The sequence below is a fragment of the Phaseolus vulgaris genome, chromosome 6, assembly GCF_051622355.1.
Source record: "Phaseolus vulgaris cultivar YP4 chromosome 6, ASM5162235v1, whole genome shotgun sequence".
Lineage (NCBI taxonomy): Eukaryota > Viridiplantae > Streptophyta > Magnoliopsida > Fabales > Fabaceae > Phaseolus > Phaseolus vulgaris.
The window spans coordinates 20,542,924-20,563,352 of record NC_143503.1 but is presented as its reverse complement, the minus strand read 5'-3'; the positions used below and the strand labels follow the sequence as shown (position 1 = coordinate 20,563,352).

Sequence of the window (20,429 nt, the reverse complement as noted above, 5' to 3'; positions counted from 1 at the left end):
GATGTACAATTACGATGCACATATGCATTTTTATATTGCTTAAGCATGTAGGTATGAAGGAATCTTCTAATAGATGTTGGGGGAATTTGGGTAGCAATTATAGGTGAAATATGGAATCATAGGAATATGTGTATCTTTAAGAATGGGAGAGTAAATAATTTGGAGGTTTTTACTGTCTATCTTGAGTTACGACTAAGGAAATATTAGCGGACTTCTCTTACTCGGATTGGTGTTTGGATCTCCTGTGTTGCATGAAGTATTTGAAAGAAATGACGTTTGGAGATTGGTTTTTAATCACTTGTCCAGGATTGGACGGTTTGTTGGGTTTTTCTGTATCGGTTTTTGCTTTTGCAATATTTTGTGGCTTTGGAAAGAGATTTTGGCTTCGGGTTAGTTTAGTGTGCAGGTACAATTTATAGTTTTGAAGAAGGAGAAGGTGGTAAAGTGATTTTTTTTTTGTGTAGGGATGTTCTCTTGTTGAGTAGGTTCTTTGACCTGTTTTTGGGTTAGGGTATATGGTTGTCTTGTAATACGAAATGAGTGTTCTGGTGGGTTTTTGGTTGTTAATAGGGGGTGTTTCTTGTGTATTGTGTTTTGTTCTCATTTGCCTGAAAAATGACTATTAGGGCCTTGATAGGAACTTATGAGGGATGTTGTATTTGTTTTTTTTGTGACCTATCCTTCTCTTTCATGTATCTATCTTTGAGGATTGACTAGTTGATTTGTAGGGTAAGATGGAACTTTTGTAGGTCAGATGTTGAGCAAGTTGGTCATGGTCATTTTTTGTATAAGGATTGGGACACCTCTAAAATGTCTTATTTTATTTTATTTATTCTTTGCTGATAAAAAAAAAGTTGTGTAACTATCTAAGTGAACTGGCTTAGAACAAAACCCTAGTGGCTAAGATGCTTATAAGGGTGAGTAACTTGGTGTAGTGTTAGATGAAGGCTCCTGAGGTTAGGAATACTCCCAAACTTTTGCGTTTAATACTGCAAAATATACACGGGATTTGCATTCACAATCTAATTAGCATCAATGAGGACATATATGATATCGACTGCAACCCTCTTTAGACTAGTCGTAGTATGTACTATTGCTGTTGAATGTATCTAGTATATTTGTTGATAAGAAAAGGAGTAGTCTTTCTGAAGTGAAGAACAATTCTTTACTCATTTGAGTAACATTTTAACTTTTCTTTTCTTTTCTTATTTTAGTATTCTACCAAATAAAAGAAAAAGAGCACTACTTCAGTATTTAGCTTGCTTTTAGGAATAAAATGATTGATATAGAGCAATGAAAATAAAGACAAGAGATACCAATCCTTATCTTTGGGTGATGCGAAGATTCTAAGTGAAACAGTAACATTGTGCTTTATGCTTTTCTTGAGCTTTCGTTTTGCTCAGTATATGGACATAAATGTGATTGTCGAGCAAGAAAATTCCTTGATTCCACTTCACTGGACTGACTCTAAGATGACTTGAAACTCTTAATTTTTATACAAATAAAATGCTATTATTCTCAACTTTTGATGCATAAATACATTTATACACTGTTTATAATAGAAGTATACGTTTACTATAGTCGAAACTATGAATATAATCAGGAAATAGATTTCATATATTTAAAATTAATTTAATAGGAGACTAGAAATTAATACAGTGAGAAAATGGTAAGAGATAACTTTGACTAATTATTTTATAACTAGTGATAAAAACTAAAGAAATAGTAATAATACAAAACAAATAAAAAAAGAAGTAGTAGCATATACTAAACAGAAATGTGTAGAATTGGGAGCTTTGTCACTATAAAAAGCAAGCCTGCATTCTGCTTATTTGAGAGATTTCACGTCTATCACCATTCTTCTCTGCATTCTTCGTTTCAAAATGGTTTCAAGTGAAGGTGAGTTGAACTTTTACAAATCAGTTTTCTAAAATTTTAAAATTCTCCTTTGTACTCTTGTTTTCTATATATTTGGTACTAAATTTATTGACATACTGTTCTTGGTTTATCTTGTTATCCAATAACCTTGGAATCAAGTTGTTATCAGCATTTTTATTTATTTAACCATGCTTTAATTAATATCTGATATACTGGTGGGCCAAATTAAATCTTTAACATCTTTTAAACATATCAGATCATAATATTTTATAGTTCATGTTACAGATTGGTATGATATCACACACTTCAAAGAGTTGGTATTGGAAGAAAGATGGAAGCACGTTATTAGTGCATATGAGAACGACAGTGAGTACCACAAAGTCATAATCAACGAAAGCAGAGGCACTGCACTGCATGTGGCAGTGAATGATGGGAATGTGGAGCTTGTTAGCATTCTTGTTGAAGCAATCTTGAGGCATGAAGGGAGGGGAAAGTTGAGGGATGACAGTGCACTGAGGTCAACCAATGAGAGAGGGAACACTCCTTTGCATCTTGCAGCTTCCAGAGGGTTCATTGGCATGTGTAAGTTCATCATAGGGGAAAATGGTGAAAGGAAGGATTTGATTAGGGTTAGGAACAAGAAGCGTGAAACACCTATTTTCAAGGCTGTGCTCACAGGCCAAAGAAAGGCCTTTCTGTACCTTTACGATGTTTCCAAAGATTTAGATGTTTCACTTACGAACGATCATGAAGACACCATCCTTCACAAATCCATTTGGAGAGAATCGTTGGGTTAGCAAGCTTTTAATTTCATCTTCATCTCTATCTACTTCCATCAATCTACATATATATATGTTCAAAGCTTTTCAACCTTCTTAATCAATAATCTTTTCACTTATAACCTTCTTTATCTATATTCTTTCACTTGTTGATTTCAAATTCACCAATATGAAATCTCTAACAACATTTTCTCACTTTTAATTTTCAATAAATCATTTAAACGATAGTATTTATAAAAGAAATACCAAATCAATTGCTAAAAAAATAAACAACTTCGATTATTAAATCGATAGTGGAAAACATCATTTTTTTTTATATTTTTTCAATATAATAACTTATTTAACAAACAAACTTTTTGTCATGACCAAATTTTTTGATACTTCTATTTTCTATCTTCTATCGTTAAATATATTAATATTACTAAAAATTCATTTAATCATTATTTCGGTCACATATTTAAAATTGAGACTATTTCAATCATGTTGTAATCACTACTTTTCGATTGCTAAAGTGAATAACTAAATTAATATTTTTTTTATAGTATAAGTCATAATATATACTTTATATACTATTTATATTTATATGTTTGAATAAAAAAAACTTCTCTTTATACATACGGTTGAATATTTTATTTAAACAGTTTTAAAGTTTTGAATATGCAATTCATATCTTTAATTTGTTTTTTCTAAAAGTAAAATTTGAAAATAATTTTATGTTGTAGTTGTAGTTTATTTAGATCTAAAAAATAAGCCCTAAACATGATTTTGAATGACCAATAGAATAAATTACTTTCACATATCACTATTTTAAATTTGATTGGATAAAACTATTTATTGTTAATGATTTGTATGTGTGATTGATATATAGATTTGGCAATTATAATAAACCATTGTTATCCTGGACTTGTGAACATACGAAACAACGATGATGCCACACCTATCAAAGTTCTTGCTTGCAGACCTTCAGCGTTCAAGAGTGGAAACAATCTCCCATGGTGGAAGCAAATTCTATATTATTGTAAGTGTTGTGCTCATTAATCTCATATATAATTAAGCTTTTTAATTAATAGTTATAGTTTTATCCTGTATACGTTCTAGTTAAAATACATCCTTTCAAATAGTGGAATTCTTAATTAATGGCTAGCCTAATAGGGATTTTAACTCCCCAACAACAAAATGTAGCATCTTTTATTTCAAACTATTAATTAATTCTTAAATTTTTATTTTTTATTATTGAATTTCATATTTATAAACTTTTAAATTATTTCATATTTATAAACTTTTAAATTATTTCATATTTATAAACTTAATATATGAATTTTATCATTAATTAACTTTTTTTTTTGGCAAAGAATAAAGTGAATTAATTAGAACATTTAAGAAATGTTCTAACCCATTTATCAACAACTCAAAGTCAATTGCAAGTCATTTATAGCAAATAAACATACATCCTACACCAAAAAATTTATATTTCACTACCATACTTAGAATCTTATCATAGACTATCTTATTTAAAATATATGATTGTTTAGACAACAAAGGTTGTGCTGTACCTAGTTGCATAATTTAGCATAACCATCCATTTCAATGCTTATTGCTTCTTTATAGATTTCAAGCATGTTATAAGGATAATACACCAATAAGAATAAGTAAAAGAAGTTGTACTCTTTTTACTTCTGATCCATGACCAAGTTTTTACTTGGGATAACACAAAAATTTTCAAAGGATCAACTGTTGCATTCCTGAACAATATGTTATTCCTTTTATTTCAATTCCAAATTCCCCCTATTATGGCGATCCACATACATCCTCAAGCTCTATTTCCAGCCTTATTTAATCTTAAAATATTAAATTGTCTTAAATATTGTTTTTGGATCAAAGTGTAGCACATTACCTCGTCAATCCAGATATAACACACATTCCAGACTGTTTTGGTAATGTTATAGTGTAGGAACAAATGAGTAACAATCTTCTCTTTCTCACTACACATGATACATAAAGTACTGTCAAATACTACCACTTTTCTAGAAATTGTGCTAAGGGGAGAGCTTTTATCATCCAGAAGTTCTCATAAAGTTCCCTTTCAATCTCAAAGACATCATTAAATAGATCATTATAAGCAGACTTGACTATAAAGACCTGTGCCACATTTTTACCACAATCATTTATCTTCTCCTTCCATGTTCAAGGTTACCTTATCTAACTCTTGTATCAAAAGATATATTTGTTATATTTCTCATTCAAACCTCCTTCTCCATTCAAATACCACTTCCACGTATTATTTTTCCAACTCTCTACATCAAATAATGTTACCTCCTTACAACAAGAGATGATGTAAAGTCTTGAGCACTTCTCTTTAAAAGGGGTGTTTCCTACCCATGTATCCTCCCAAATCCTTATAAAATTTCTATCCTTTATAATCCAAACAACAATGTCTCCAAAAGTGCTATTTTCCTAATGTCTCTTCATAATAATGAATTTGATTTAAGATGTCATGTGTTTCTCAATTCCCTCCAACCGTGTAATAATTCTTTACAGAGTCCCCCTTTTTAGTTCCTAACCTTCAAATGCACTTTCCTAATAATTAATGCTAAATCCCTAACTCCTAGACCCCATTTTCCTTTAATTTGCACACCTTCAGCCATACCCACACTATTTTCTTGTCCTCCCTCCCTCATTTCCATAAAACTTGCCCCTGAATTTTGTTAATAGTAGATATTATCCCTGCAAACATTTTAAAGAGAAAGATATAGAAAAGAGGATGAGATGTAATAACAAATTTCAGCAAACAAAATCTTCTTGCAAAAGATAGGAATTTCCCTTACCATCTTGCCAATCTGTTCTTTATCTTAGCCACTACCCCATCCCAAAATGAGTTTTTATTATGATTCCCTCCCATCATCTGACACATATATGAAAAAATATACTCATAATATCACAACTAAGAATTTTAGCATAATTGTAAATCAAGCTAGTTATTTGTCTTTTTAAATAATTCACTTTTAACTCAAAAATTAGCTAAAACATTTGAGAATAGATTTTAAAACAATTATATCCTTCTTTTAATCTTTTTAATTTTTCTTTTAAAACAAACAACCCTTTAACCCCATAGGTTTTCTACCATTGTTCCAAACATCTAAGTTCCTAAAAGGTTTCGGTCCCGATCCCCAGTATTTGGTTACACTTTCCAACACTAAAGCGCAAAGATGTGATACAGTTCCCTCAACACATTGTTCTCCCTTTCTTGTCGTGACACCATCTTCTTTTAATTCCTCACCACTTGCATGTATGAAAATTTTTCATCTTTTCTCCTCCACACTTTTCAGCTTGACCTTTTCTCATGATTCCTTCACACTTTTCAGCCCATTAACATGTAACTTGGTATTGGCAATCCAAATTGCATCTAGTTGTTTCTCAAGTTGTTGTGGATTTGACACACCTTAGAATCTAATGAAGCCAAATCTCTGATTTATATTATTAAGCCCCCTTGAAATAAAGACATATATTGACCGTCTCTAAAAAAACCTTTCACAAATTATATTCCTTGTGTGCAAAGAAGAAATGTGAAAAAAAGAACGTTATACTATATTTAAGCATCTTAGAACAATAACCCAACGATCTATATAATTGCTCTCATGATAAGAGGAACTAAATGCATCCAACCTAGGTTACCATTATCTTCCACTATAAAAACCAACCTAAAAAAATCTCTTGGTGAATCAACCTCTTATGGTTTCAACAGCTTGAATTCTCTTACTAGATAATGTGAAACCATAACATATCATTAATTAATTAACTTAAATAGCCATTTTGAAAATATATTTAAAATTATTTTATATATAAAAGCTTACATGAAAAGTAAATTTGCGAATTTTTAAAAGTAAATATATACTTAATTAAATAAATAAAAACTTAGATAATGAAAAACATATGCATATTAATGTAAACTAGAAAATCAAACATTTAAGTGAGCCTATAAAACTTATATTTTGGAAGACCAAAATAACATTTAATTGATATATGTTATTTATGTCAAACCCACCAAAACACACTTTTAATGCTATTTTTATTATTTTTCATGTTAAAGTTATTTCTGTAGAACCTCTAGATGTTGTTCAAGCTATAAATTCGTACATGGAGGAAGTTAAAAAAGAAGAACCTCTAGATGCAAAGAAAACTAAAATATTATACATGGAAGACGACCATGAACACAAAGGTAAACTTACTTTCGATTAATATTTAAAATGTTATAATACTTGTTAGTTAACTTTCACTAATTAACGCATGTAAGTCAAATTCACGGTTGTTTCCAGTTTTCCCATTTTTATGATCTTACGACTATTAATTACCTATTTATTTCAAACTAAATAATTGGTTCCTTAATTTTTCAACAACTTTCATTGGTATTTAATTTGCTATGTTATTATAATTTTAATTTTTTTATGTATTTGGTTAACTATATTATTTTCTTCTGTGTGAACAAGTGTTCCGAAAACTAATTAAATTATCATTTTTAAATAATTGTTGTAATCAACGATAATTAAGTTCAACAATAAAAAAATTAATATCACTGTAGATTATATTTAATGGAGGGACATCGCTATATTTTAAAAACTTCAAAATTGTGTACAATTTTTTTTTAAATCTCAATATAAAATATGGAATCACCAAGATAATTTTTTGAGAACTTTCACTTGGTTCATATGAGCTGTAAGTAAAATCTGGTGTGGAAAGATATGTGGGTGACAATAATAAAGGATATATGAGAACAAAGGAATAAGGTTATATTTAAGAAGGGTGGCTGATGTAGAAGAAAGTATTCCATATAGCTCAACTCAGATCGTGGTTATGGATGAAGCATAGGGTTCGAGCCTTCAGTTTCTTGTTCTTGGAGTGGCACTTGAACCCTGTCCTTTGCATTAAAAGCTACATGTAAGTTGATTGGGTAACCTCTAATTGAGCATGGTTGTGGGGTGGATAGGAAGTGTTGCAGACCTCTATAATTGGGGATGTGAAGAACTCGGGTGGAGTTCTTTGCAAATTTGAGTAGCAGAATTATGGGAGAAGTCTCCTGGATGCATATATTGGCTCATGAGGAAGCCACTATGGATGTAGAATGAGGTGGTGGTGAGATATTGTTGTTGGCTTAACATCAGTTTAGCGGAGTAGAGGTTTCGGGGGTTTTTGAAGGATGAAAAACAATTTGTTTTTTTTGGCCAAGGAATTTAGGACCGTATTGTTGGAGTGTGGTGGAGACGCAGAACTTGGGTGGAGTCCTCTGCATAATTGAGTAGTAGAACTGTGAGATGGGTCTTTTGCTGCACTTCTTGGAAAATGAGGACACCGCTATGGAAGTTGTATGTGGCAGTGGTGAGAATTGAAGCTGCTACACCTGCAACTTAGTGGAGTTGAATTCTCAGAGGTAGGGGTAAGGCTGCAACAAAAAAGGGCTGGTGCATAATTAGTTTTGGGCAAGGCAAAAAATGGTATAAAAAGGTTCATTTTTCTGGAGTAAATTGATAAGGAGTTTTGTAGAGGAAGAAGTACAAGGGAGGGGATCACATATTCTAGAAGTTTTGGAGGTAGGGGAGTGAGTGTGTAGATTGAACAAGTTTAAGGCAGTGTTGGGGGCTCTTGAAAGGGAATGAGGTTCTATGCAAGTTGGAGGATGGTAGACTTATTAGTAAGGTTGTCAAACTCGCGAGTCTACATAAACTCGTGGGAGCTCCGTAGACTCGACTCGTAAACTCGACTCGTAGACTCGTAAGAGTCTACTTTCATATTAAAAAAAATTAATAGTTTCCTAGAGCATTTTTACTTCTATTAAAAGATGCAGTTTTATTAACCTCACTTGAATTTGGTCCACTCCCTCCCACACATTCCTTAAAAAATATACTGCAACTCTAAATTCAATTTCTGCCCAAAAAAACAAATGTGTAGCAAGCCCAATTAAAAAAACATACTTCATTCTGCAGCAGCGCAATAAAAAAACATAGAACCCTAATCCCTTTCCTACCCAAATTTCACACCACCCATCTCTAACCTTAAATGATAAGCAGCAACCTGCGACCACCGCTTCTGCAACCCGCGACGCAACCACCTACAACTCGCGACCACCTGCAACCCGCGACCACCGCACGCTCCGCTCGATCTACCGCCGCACTTCACAGAAGAACTCGACAAACGACACCGTTTTGGGGTTTAAAAAAACCCAGTTGGACTCGCCAACTCGGACCAGAGTCGCGAGTCCACTGCGATTTCACCAAGTCTACGCCGAGTCCACCGAGTTTACCTAAAAAACGAGTTGACTACCGAGTTAACTCGGTAAGGCAAAGTGGGCACATAAACTCGGACGAGTCAACGAGTTGACTCGCGAGTTTGATAACCATGCTTATTAGTGTGAAAGGGGTTGGTGGGTGAGTCAATACAATCATTATATTTAGGGAAGCAATGGGTCTTTTATGCCTATTGTGCTGAATGCAAGCATACAAGTTCCATAAGCTTTAGTATAGATTAAATGCTTGAAGTCTGCAGCCATGTGCCATGTGATGTTAATAGTTTTCTGCTACATAATTATGCTGAAATTTAGAAACCTAAACTCTTCTGAATTTGCTTGTATTAGTTGGTTTGGTTGTCTATGTATGTTTAAGGTTGGGGACACCCCTTAAGTGTCCCTTCTTAATTTAACTTTATTCATTGTCGACCAAAAAAAAAGATAATTCTTTTATAGTGATATTACAATCGATTGAAGATCAAAAGATAAGTCCCAAACGCTGCCCAATCAAGAAACAAAACCAATCAGAGAGCGCGATATGTAAAGAGCAATGAAACCCTAATCACGATGAAAGAGAGTAGATAAAATTGTGAGTGAGAAGAAAGAGAAGTAAAGAAAAGAAACTCTCAGTAAGCATAAAATTCTATTATGTGGTTGGTGTGTTCGTGAAAAAGTTGGTTTGAAGCGATCTGGATGAAAAACTGGTTGTCACAAAATAGAGTCGCAGGTTGGTTGAAGGGGAAATGAAGTTCGTTGAGAAGATATGTTAACCATTGCAGTTCACAAGTTGTGGTGGCCAATGCTCTATATTCCGTTTCAGAGGAGCTTCAAGAGATAACTTGTTGATTCTTTGACTTCTAAGAGGTAAGGGAGTCCTAGAGAAAGATGGAGTATCCAGTGGTTGACTTTCGGGTTTCAGGACATGTAGCCCAATCTGAATCACTAAAATCCCGTAGTTGAAGGGTACTGGTTCGAGAGAAGTAAATGCTATCACCAGGGTTTCTTTTTAGGTAGCGAAGAAGGAGAGAGACATTTTACTGGTGAAGAGTGGTAGGAACAGATATAAATTGACTAAGGTTGTTGAAAGTGAAAGCAATGTCTGGTCAAGTATTGGTTAGGTAAATGAGGCGCCCAATTAGTCTTCTATATTGAGAAGTGGCTTCAGCGTTAAGTTTGGTGCCTTGTTTAGAGGAGAAACATGAGGAATGTGTCATTGGAGTGGGCATGGGTGCTGAATCTATCATGTCAGTTTCATGTAGTCTGGTATTATTGCAGGCCACTTCAAGCCCCAAAAAATAAGTGAGGTTGCCCAGGTTTTTTATTTTGAAGTGAAGATCAAGTGAGGTAGTGATGGTAGTGATTTTTTTACTGTTGTTACCCATGATGAGAACCAAATCATGAAGATAAATAAGGATAACAGTTATTGTATGTAAGAAATAGAGAGTGATTAGTTGCAGACGTGGTATATTTGTGAGACAAAAGAAAATGAGAGAGCTTGACATACCATTAACGACCAACTTGGTGAAGGCCATATAAGGAGCCCTGAAGCTTACAGACATGTTGTGGAAAAGGTAGAGGTAAACCAGGGGGAGGATTCATATAACTTCTTCAAGAAGATCTCCATGAAGAAAGGCGTTGTTTTTCATCAAGTTGTTTCAAAATCCAATTTTGTGATGTGGCAATAGCAAGTAACAACTTTAAGGTGGTGAGTTTCGCTATTGGAGCGAAGGTATCTAGAAAGTCAAGGCCTTTTAGTTGAGCGAGAACCTTGGTAACTAATCGTGCTTTATAACGATCAATGGTTCCATCAGAGTTATGTTTGATTTTGTATACCCATTTGCAACCTATGGTCTTCTTCCCTGGGGGAAAAGGAGTGAGTTGCCATGTGTTGTTAGTGGCAAGAGCAGTAAGCTCATCTTGCATGGCTATTTTCCAACAAGCATATTTTAAAGCCTCAGTGGTAGGAACGAGGTTCATTGTTAGAATAAATAGAAGAGACAAGATGTTTAAAAGATGAACATAAAACATTGTAAGATAAGTAATTGTGTATGGGGTACCTTGTATTTACAGTGGTGTTTGCGATGTGAAAATCAACAACATATGATGGTGTTTTGTGAGGCCGAGTGGAGCGCCTAGGAAGATAAGGTGAAGTGGTGTGTGTGGTGACAAACTTTGTTTGCTCAGTGGGAGGTGCAAAAGAAATGTCATAGACATAATTATATTCATGGGGAATAGGGAGAGATAAAGTGTTGGGGATCCTATTTAAACCATGATCCAATTTATATGAAAAATGAGTTTCATGATAACATGTCTTGATATTTCAATGCGATGATATTTCAGATTCAAGAAAATATAACCCTTAGTATTATGTGGAAAACCAAGAAAATGCCTTTAACAAATCTATCATCCAGTTTCTTTCTATGTGCAGTAATAATGCTTGAATTCAGCGCCATTATCAGTGCGAATGATTTTTACTTTAGAATTAAATTGGGTTTCTACAAAAGCTAGAAAATTAATAATGTAATTACGAACCTCAGATTTATTATGCAACATAATAGTCCATGTATATCGAGAGTAGTCATCCACAATAGTAAAAAAATTTCGAAAACCTTGCATAAAAGTAATGAGGCAGGGTCCCCAAATATCTAAATGTAAAATATCAAAGATAGTAGAAGTAGCAAAAGTACTTAAAGAAAAAGGTTTGTCTTTTGTTTGACATGATTACAAGTATCACATATGTGCAGTTTGTTAATAGTAATGAAGGGATATTGTTTGCTCAAGACATGTAATCTTTCATGGGTGGGATGCCCCAGTCTATAGTGCCACAATTTATTGTCTTTAATATTGTAGTTAATAAAAGAATCAAAAGTTTGTGGTATAGAATGTGAAGAAACAGATAAGGAGTTAAAGAGATACAAGCCAACATTGACTTTAACTATACCAATATTCTCTCTCGGGATAGATTGTCCTGTATGATATAGTGAGTAGAGGTGAAAGTTAAATTGCATTTAAGTTTCAAGGATAATTTGGAAGCAACTATTAAATTTAACTAAAACTAAGGCACGTATAACACATTAGAAAGATAAAATTTGGTAGAAAATTTAACTGAACCAGAATAAATCACAAAGACAGATTGTCCATTGGTGTAAGTTGTGAAAGCAGAAAGATCAGTGCATACATGATCAATGGCACCAAAATCAATTATCCAAGAATTTTTAATATTGGGTAGAGAAGAAACAAACTTACCCATTGAAGACTGTTCAGTTGCGTTGATCACATATGTAGAGAAGGTGTCAATTTGATTAATCTGAGCTTGAGAAGAAGGAGCACCAAGATTATTTTGACGCAATATATCATTTAGAAACTAACATTGTTGAGAGGTGAGATGAATATCCTTGATGTTCTGTTCTTTAAAAAATTGCTCAGGAGAAACATCATCAGTAGTAACTAAATTATGAACCTGAGTAGTTCTGTTAGTGGTGTTGAACTTGTAGCTAGGTGGGAATTCATATTTCTTGTAGCAAGTGTCAACAGTGTGACATATTTTATTACAATAAGCGTAAAGTTTTATAGTGGATTTAAACTTAGAAGTTTTAGCATCAATAGTGGGAAACCTAACCTTTTGAAAGCATATATTCTTAGTGTGACCATATTTTCCACAAAAAATACACAAGGTACTATTAGGAGTAGCAGTACGACTAGTATTGAGGCTATGAATATTAGTAATGGGCACAACAATAGACAATTGTTTTTCTTCTTGCACAAAAAGGATTTTTTTTTGGTATTGGTGGAATAGGCTTCATTAGTAAGACATGAGAACAAATATTACTATACTGATAATTTAGTCCCCTAAGAAACTGGAAAACACGATCTTCACATTTTCGTTGATTTATAACAATTCCAATAGAACAAGAACATTTCACAGAACATGTACAGATAGGGTTACGTTTGAAATTTTCCAATTCATATCAGATTATACATAATTTTTTAAAATAGTCAGTAACAGACAAATCACCCTCAAGTTGTAAATTAGAAATATGAGATAAATCCCCTAGAGAATATTTAATTTTCAAATTGTTCCAAATATCAAGAGCCACATCCATTCCGATAACACTTTGCCTAATAGGGACAAAGACAAAATAGACTAACTAGGAGACGACCATGTTGTTACAACGGGACCAAGTCGAAAAAGTTCGGTTATCCTTTGGTGGACAGTGGACAAGGATGAGTGCCAATAATGAATTCAACTTTTTTCTTGGCACTAAGCATTGGGATGATTGATTGCCTCCATGAATGGTAGTTGGTTGAGTCAAGAAATGGCAAAACCAATGAGGTAGCGGGATTCTCACTGAGATGTAAGAACAAGTGCTACTCACTTGTTTTTCCGATGGAGAGGACAAAGTAGGGTTTTCGTCAGGCATTGTTTACAATAAAAATAGTTAAGATTGTGGAGCAAAAGAAACAAAGCAATGAAAGAAAAAAAATACCAAGAAAAGGAAAAGTAAAAAAAGGCACAACAGAGCTCTTCATATTAAGAAGTGAACTTTAATCATAACTCAACCTCATAAAATTGGCTTATAAAGTGAGGTTTGCACCTACTTATATACTATGAAATGTCTTTATCTCTAGTCGATGTGGGATCTCCAACCCCCCTCACACCGCGAGCCTATCAACTCGTGTGTGAATCTATATATTATGGGTGATCCAATAACGATCCGATAGCGGGTGGCTTGATAAACCAAGCAAACTCTCGCTAGGATAGGTTCTAAATGACTCTGATACCATATTACAATCGATTGAAAATCAAAAGACAAGTCCCAAACGCTGCCCAATCAAGAAACATAAACCAATCAGAGAACATGATATGCAAAGGGCAATTGAAACCCAATCGCGATGAAAGAGAACAGAGAGAAAATAACGAGTGAGAAGAAAAAGAGACATAGAGAAAAGAAACTCTCAACAAGCATACAATTCTATTGTGTGTTTGAAAGTGAAAAGCAAGAGTGTAATTATAAGAAAAGAAATGACTAAAGATGTGGGAAAAAAAGAAAAAAGGAGATGGGCCCAATAAAAGCCCAGAAGCAAATAAAAGTATCTTTAACAAGTGTTTTTGTTTTTCAAGTAATGTGAAATTATATCGTTTCATAATTATTTTATTACTAAATATGAAAATAAGTATATAAGGCTTAAATTATATGTGTATTATTAGTTAAATCATATATGCTCAACCCCTTTTGTAATCTACCTTCATTTCCTTAAATCCAAATTTTAAATAAACTTTATGAACCAAATTTGTGCAGGCTTTCATCAAGTTAATATTCTCAGACTTCTCCACTTTTTTTAATTATATACATGTTTCTTTTAAGCCCCCTGCTATAACACTGTACATTTTCTGGCTAGGCTCTTTAGTCATAGGTTCAAAATTCGTATTGTGTACCGCTTATGCACTTGATCATGTGTTAATTACACAAATCTATTGCGTAGATACTTTGATGTTCTCATCGATTTTTCCTACATAACTCATCAAACTCACCCTACCTTCTAACACTGTATTTTCAAAAAAAAATATAAGTTTTAGAAGAAAATAAATAAAATGGGTATCAAAATTTCACTCTTGTAATTCGAAATGATCTAATTTTAACTAATCAATTTATTCTTATAAAATTCTAAAAATTTCAATTTCTTTTAAAATTATCTTTCTAAAAGGTATATTTTATGATTTACAATTACAAAGTTTTTTTTACTCTATTCTTTACAATATCTTTCTAAAGACTATAAAGAGAGGAGTCAACTCTTTAACTTGGTGTTTTAATTTCAGTGGATATAGAAGGCAAGAAAGCACAAATATGTGTGGAACCAAAGTATGTCACTCTTGTTCGGTCTGTAAAGAGTATTGCTCGATTTGCACTAAAATGCCTTTGGCCTTCAGGATGGGTTGTGACATTAGGTATGTTGATGAATTTTTATATAAAATTCACAAAAATCTTATTGTAATATAAAATATTATAGTAGTTAAGTGAATATAATCTAATTGGATTATTTATCATAAATGATTGGTCTTCTCCATGCATATGTACATAACTTAGAAGACTTGGAAGCAATAAAGAAGATAAAGCAAAAACACATATGGAGTGGTCAGCTCTTGACTTTTTTTATGGAAAACCCTTATATGGACATAGGAATTGCTGGAGGTACACCATCCATGAAATATAACAGAAATAATAAAGACATCGACTCACTCTTTATTACGACAGAACAATTGAAAGGTAAGCCATAATCACTTCACTTTATGACAAAACATTATAATTTTACAAATCCATGTTTGTTATTTTTATTATTATCTAAATCTAAATATTTGGTCTCATCTTCCTCTTTTTGTACATATTTGCAGATCTGAGTGAATATAGTACTACAGAATCTGAAACAGAAAAAAATAAGAAGAGTAAGCCATAATCACTTTACTTTATGACAAAACATTATAATTTTACAAAACCATGTTTGTTATTTGTATTGTTATCTAAATCTAAATATTTGGTCCCATCTTCCTCTTTCTGTACATATTTGCAGTTCTGAGTGAATATAGCTTAGGGCAGGGTCAACAAGACAGTACTACAGAATCTGAAACAGAAAAAAATAAGAATGAGAGTAAGCCATAATCACTTTACTTTATGACAAAACATTATAATTTTACAAAACCATGTTTGTTATTTGTATTGTTATCTAAATCTAAATATTTGGCCCCATCTTCCTCTTTCTGTACATACTTGCAGGGCTGAATGAACCTAGCTCAGGGCAAGGTCAACAAGACAATACTACAAAATCTGGAACAAAAAAAAAGGAGAATGAGAGTAAGCCATAATCACTTTACTTTATGACAAAACACTATAATTTTACAAAACCATGTTCGTTATTTGTATTGTTATCCAAATCTATATATTTGGCCCCATCTTCCTCTTTCTGTACATACTTGCAGGGCTGAATGAACCTACAAAAGAAATGGATAAGGATAATGCATTTTTGACTGCTGCAAAAAACGGCATTATGGAGATTGTGCTTGCACTTAAATCCAAAATACCGAGTGTTATGCATGAAACCAACTCCAACAACGAGAACGTGTTGCTTGTGGCAGTGAAGAACAGGCAGACCAAAATTGTTGAGGAGTTGAAGAATAATTTGGATAAGAAATTGTTCGATAACTTAATTTTGGAAGTGGATGACATGGAGAACACTGTGTTGCATTTAGCTTCAGGTACAACTACCCACAATGAAAGGACTTGGCAGATTGCTGGTTCTGCCATGCAAATGATGTGGGATATCAAGTGGTATGAGGTATGCATGTTTTCACGTTCATAATATTATCCAAGTCAACCTTTGCACTTGCAACACAAACACACAAATGTATGATTAATTTTCATGATCATGCATGCATGCATTGATGCAGTACGTGAGAGCCCTAGTGCCGGAACATTTCACATCAAGAACCAACAACGACAAAAAAACCAGCACAGAAGTCTTCAAGTTGAACCACGAAGTCCTGCTGAAGGAGAGCTCAGAGTGGATGAAGGAAACCTCCAACTCCTGCTCTGTTGTAGCTGCCCTAATCGCCGGCGTCTCCTTCGCTACCTCCAGCACCGTCCCTGGGGGCACTAACAATGGAAAGCCGGAGCTAGAAGGGCAGCCAGCTTTCGATGTCTTCGCCATCGCATCCCTGATTGGTCTTTGCTTCTCGGTGACCGCTCTTATAATGTTCCTGGCGATCCTGACCTCACGGAAGCAGTTCCAGGACTTCAAGATGAGTTTGCCCTTGAAGCTCCTCTTCGGCCTCAGCTCTTTGTTCGTCTCCATTTCTTCCATGTTGCTTTCCTTCTGTGCTGGACATTTCTTCGTGCTCAAGGACAAGTACAAGAACATCTTGTTCCCTGTCTACATTGCAACTTGTTTGCCTATTACTTTTTATGCAGTGCTGCAGTTTCCTCTCTATGCTGATCTGCTTAGAGCCATTTTCAAGAAGGTCCCACAACCAAGTACTACTAGCAGCAACCAAATCTAGAGGGCTTTTTCTTTTGCTTCCCACACTTTCTTTTAACACTTCTTAATCATTGTATCACTTTATTCAAATTTTAAACAAAGTATTTGATTTTACTCATTTTTTTTTTCAAATCATTCAAAGGGGTTGATTTTTTTTTTTTTTTGAAATTACTAATTAGATTAGTATACGAATTTAGTATTTTTTTTTCTATTTGAAGTCGAGAGAACGTGATATGACTTCATTTGAAAAAAATTACACTAAAGAAGTGTTACTTTGACACGAGTTTATCTTGATATGTGACGTTTTATATTTATAGTAAAATCGTTGCATGTTTTCATGACTAATCCTAATTTGTATTTTCAAAAAATCGACCACATTTTAGTGATTTGAAAAAGAAAATTACACCAATTGAGTGACCAACTACATGTAAGTCTTGTTTTATAAGTTGATTTTGTATGAAAAAGTTATCTATGTAAAATAAAGATAAATTGTTACCTAATTATTTTTTTATCATTAATAACAAATATATTAAAACAAGACAATTAGATTTCACAATGGTAAAAAAAAAATAGAAAGAAGAAAAACAAAAATCTATATGATTTTTAGAAATCTATTTAACACAGTAAACCTTTTATATATATATATATATATATATATATATATATATATATATATATATATATATATATATATATATCCTTATTTGAATCCAAAAATGTCTTATGTAGACAACAATTTACACACTCAATTCATTCTGAATGATGCAATTTGTTTCCCAGATAGTAGAATTTACACGTTGAGCTTTGTCTTCAAATATGTGAAATTGAAATCTATGTATCTTTCCCTTAAATTCTACCAAAAGATCTGTAAACCAGAATGATAGAAACACAACAAAGCATTACCAAATGCTTTTTTTCACCAGCCCTTATGATTTTGTCATTCCACTTCCCTTGTTTACTGTCAATCCGTAAGTCAATATTCATCCTCTTTGATCATTGATATTGTTGCATATACCAAACCACGTGGTTTATGTGATCAAACATTTTTCCCTAGATTTCATATGTGATTGAGAATTGAAAACAAAAAATATTGAAAAATAGGTTTGAAGCTCAGAAACTCAATATTTGCATTGTTTGCAACAAGTAGGAGAAACAGAGACATGTGACAAAGTCATCCTCGGTCCCATGTATACATAATATTTATGTTAGGAAGTTTCCTGTGCAACAGAGCCAGAACTACAAGAGTAATACACATAAGGACAACGTTCACATGGTATTTAAATGATAAGATTTTTTTACTCTTTAAAATTGATTGTAGGCATGTAACTGGATTTTGACACGAGTGTGAATATTAAAGGATACCAGAGTTATAGAAGGATCCTAATATTAATTGGGTGTCTTTTATAATTATCAGTTGTTTCTCTTTATAGAGGAGAATAATTGAGTGTCTTTTCTAATTATCAGTTGTTTCTCTTTATAGAGGTGAATAACTTTTATTTTGTCTTTGTGTGTCATGATTGATTCTAGTATTTAATTATTGATTTTTTTCCTCTTTAGTTAAACCTAGAATGAGTGTACTACTTGTATATATTCAGACCATTTGTTTTGATTTTAATAACAAGAAAAGAGAGATATTCATTCTCATATCTTTTACCTTCCTTTTACTCTTTGTTCATCTTTTGTTCTCTTTTATTCATCTTTGTTCTATTTTGTAATATCGAGTGTTTGTTGGGCTTATCAGGCCACCCGCTATCGGGCCGTTATCAGACCACCCATAATATGTTATCCCACGCAAGAGCTGTCACTCTCGGTGTGACGAGGGGTGTGTTGGAGATCCCACATCGACTAGAGATTAGGACATTTCATTGTATATAAGTGGGTGCAAACCTCACCTTATGAGCTAGTTTTATGGGGTTGAGTTAGGCTTAAAGTCCACTTTGTAATATGGTATCAGAGCCATTTCGAGACTATCCTAGCAAGTGTTTGTTGGGCTTATCAGGCCACCCGCTATCGGGTCGTTATCGGACCAACCATAATATGTTATCCCATGCATGAGTTGTCACTCTCGGCGTGACGGGGTGTGTGTTGGAGATCCCACCAACCATAATATGTTATCCCATGCATGAGTTGTCACTCTTGGCGTGACGGGGTGTGTGTTGGAGATCCCACATCGACTAGAGATTATGACATTTCATTGTATATAAGTGGGTGCAAACCTCACCTCATGAGTCGGTTTTATGGGGTTGAGTTAGACTTAAAGTCCACTTCATAATAGTGAATAAGAGAAAACTGTTGTTGAATTCTTATTAATGTTTCCAGCCATGCTTTAATATTTGCTAACATAAAAAAAAATATGAACTATTTGGTTTACAACAAATGTTATATTCCAATGCTATTAGTAATCAATTTTCCAAATAATAGAATCTTAAAAGAGACAAAAATATTTTAATAAAACAACAAGACACATTGAAAACCTAATTTAAGAAACTTGTTAATGATCAACTCAAATTTTTAAAAAAAAAGTAAAAAACACTCAAAGCACATTACAACTATAATTCTACTCAAGATATTTTATCAAACACCTACAAAACATAGTAAACACATTTTCACAAACACCTGATATACTAGTTTTAATGAATTTTATGAAAATTTTAGGAAACATGTAAAGATTAAAAATTGAAAATTACTCAAGTTTAAACTGATTTAACTGATTGATATTGAAAAAAAATACTCAAAAATTGTAAAAACAATAGAAACACACAAAAACAACAACACACAAATAAGAATAACTAAGACACACTAGTGATGGTTCAATGAACAAATAATTTTAACTGAAGAACAAAATATATTATCAAATTTAAACTGTGGAAACAGGTCAAGACATGAAAAACATTATTTAAACAACATGGAACAATTAGAAACAGTAGAAGAACTTATTCTGAATAACCTAGGCTCATGATATCCCTTGATGCAATATGACCTTGCATGCAACTAGGAGCTCTTCTTCAAAATATGTTTAAGTTTAATTTTATTTCATGAACAAGGAGATTGAAGTTGCAAAAGCATGATTGAAGGTTGAACTTGTCACAGGTTGAGTTTGAAGATGGAGATATGAGTTGATTCTGAGTGAGGTTAGATAAATACTTAGTTTCTAAAGTGAGGTTGGACTGACATTGTTGAAATAAGGGGAGATAAGTTCAAGAGGGAGGTGAATTGGACTTAGAAGATTTTCGCAAATATTTATTTATTGCAAAACAAAGACAAATCAACAAATTATATTACCAATTAAGATATATTGTTACAACAATTAAGTTTGTTTAAACTAAACACAATTGATTAAATTTTCTAAAAACTCTTCAATACATTGAGTCAAGACAGAAACACACAAGTTAGAAATACATTTGAAAAGAAATTTTAACTATTTATATTGAAAACACATATTGATAAAAAAAACAACCAATTAATCCAGA

The 20,429-nt window shown here is 33.0% G+C and overlaps 1 protein-coding gene across 4 annotated transcripts; it reads left to right on the top strand.

Annotated features, from left to right (window-relative positions):
* The first annotated feature begins 1,812 nt into the window (after nt 1-1,812).
* Nucleotides 1,813-17,077, top strand: LOC137831180 (uncharacterized). 4 transcript variants are annotated; one of them, XM_068638754.2, is made up of 11 exons: nt 1,813-1,899; nt 2,164-2,670; nt 3,526-3,675; nt 6,745-6,873; nt 14,750-14,878; nt 15,021-15,197; nt 15,323-15,373; nt 15,499-15,576; nt 15,702-15,779; nt 15,905-16,260; nt 16,373-17,077. In XM_068638754.2, the coding sequence occupies exons 1-11, from the start codon at nt 1,884-1,886 to the stop codon at nt 16,979-16,981; spliced, it is 2,280 nt and encodes a 759-aa protein (XP_068494855.2). In that variant the 5' UTR covers nt 1,813-1,883; the 3' UTR covers nt 16,982-17,077. The 4 variants fall into 4 exon arrangements, with proteins under 4 accessions (XP_068494855.2, XP_090160094.1, XP_068494857.2 ...); XM_090303968.1 differs by having other exon boundaries at nt 15,018-15,197; XM_068638756.2 differs by lacking the exon at nt 6,745-6,873.
* The last annotated feature ends 3,352 nt before the right edge of the window (nt 17,078-20,429 follow it).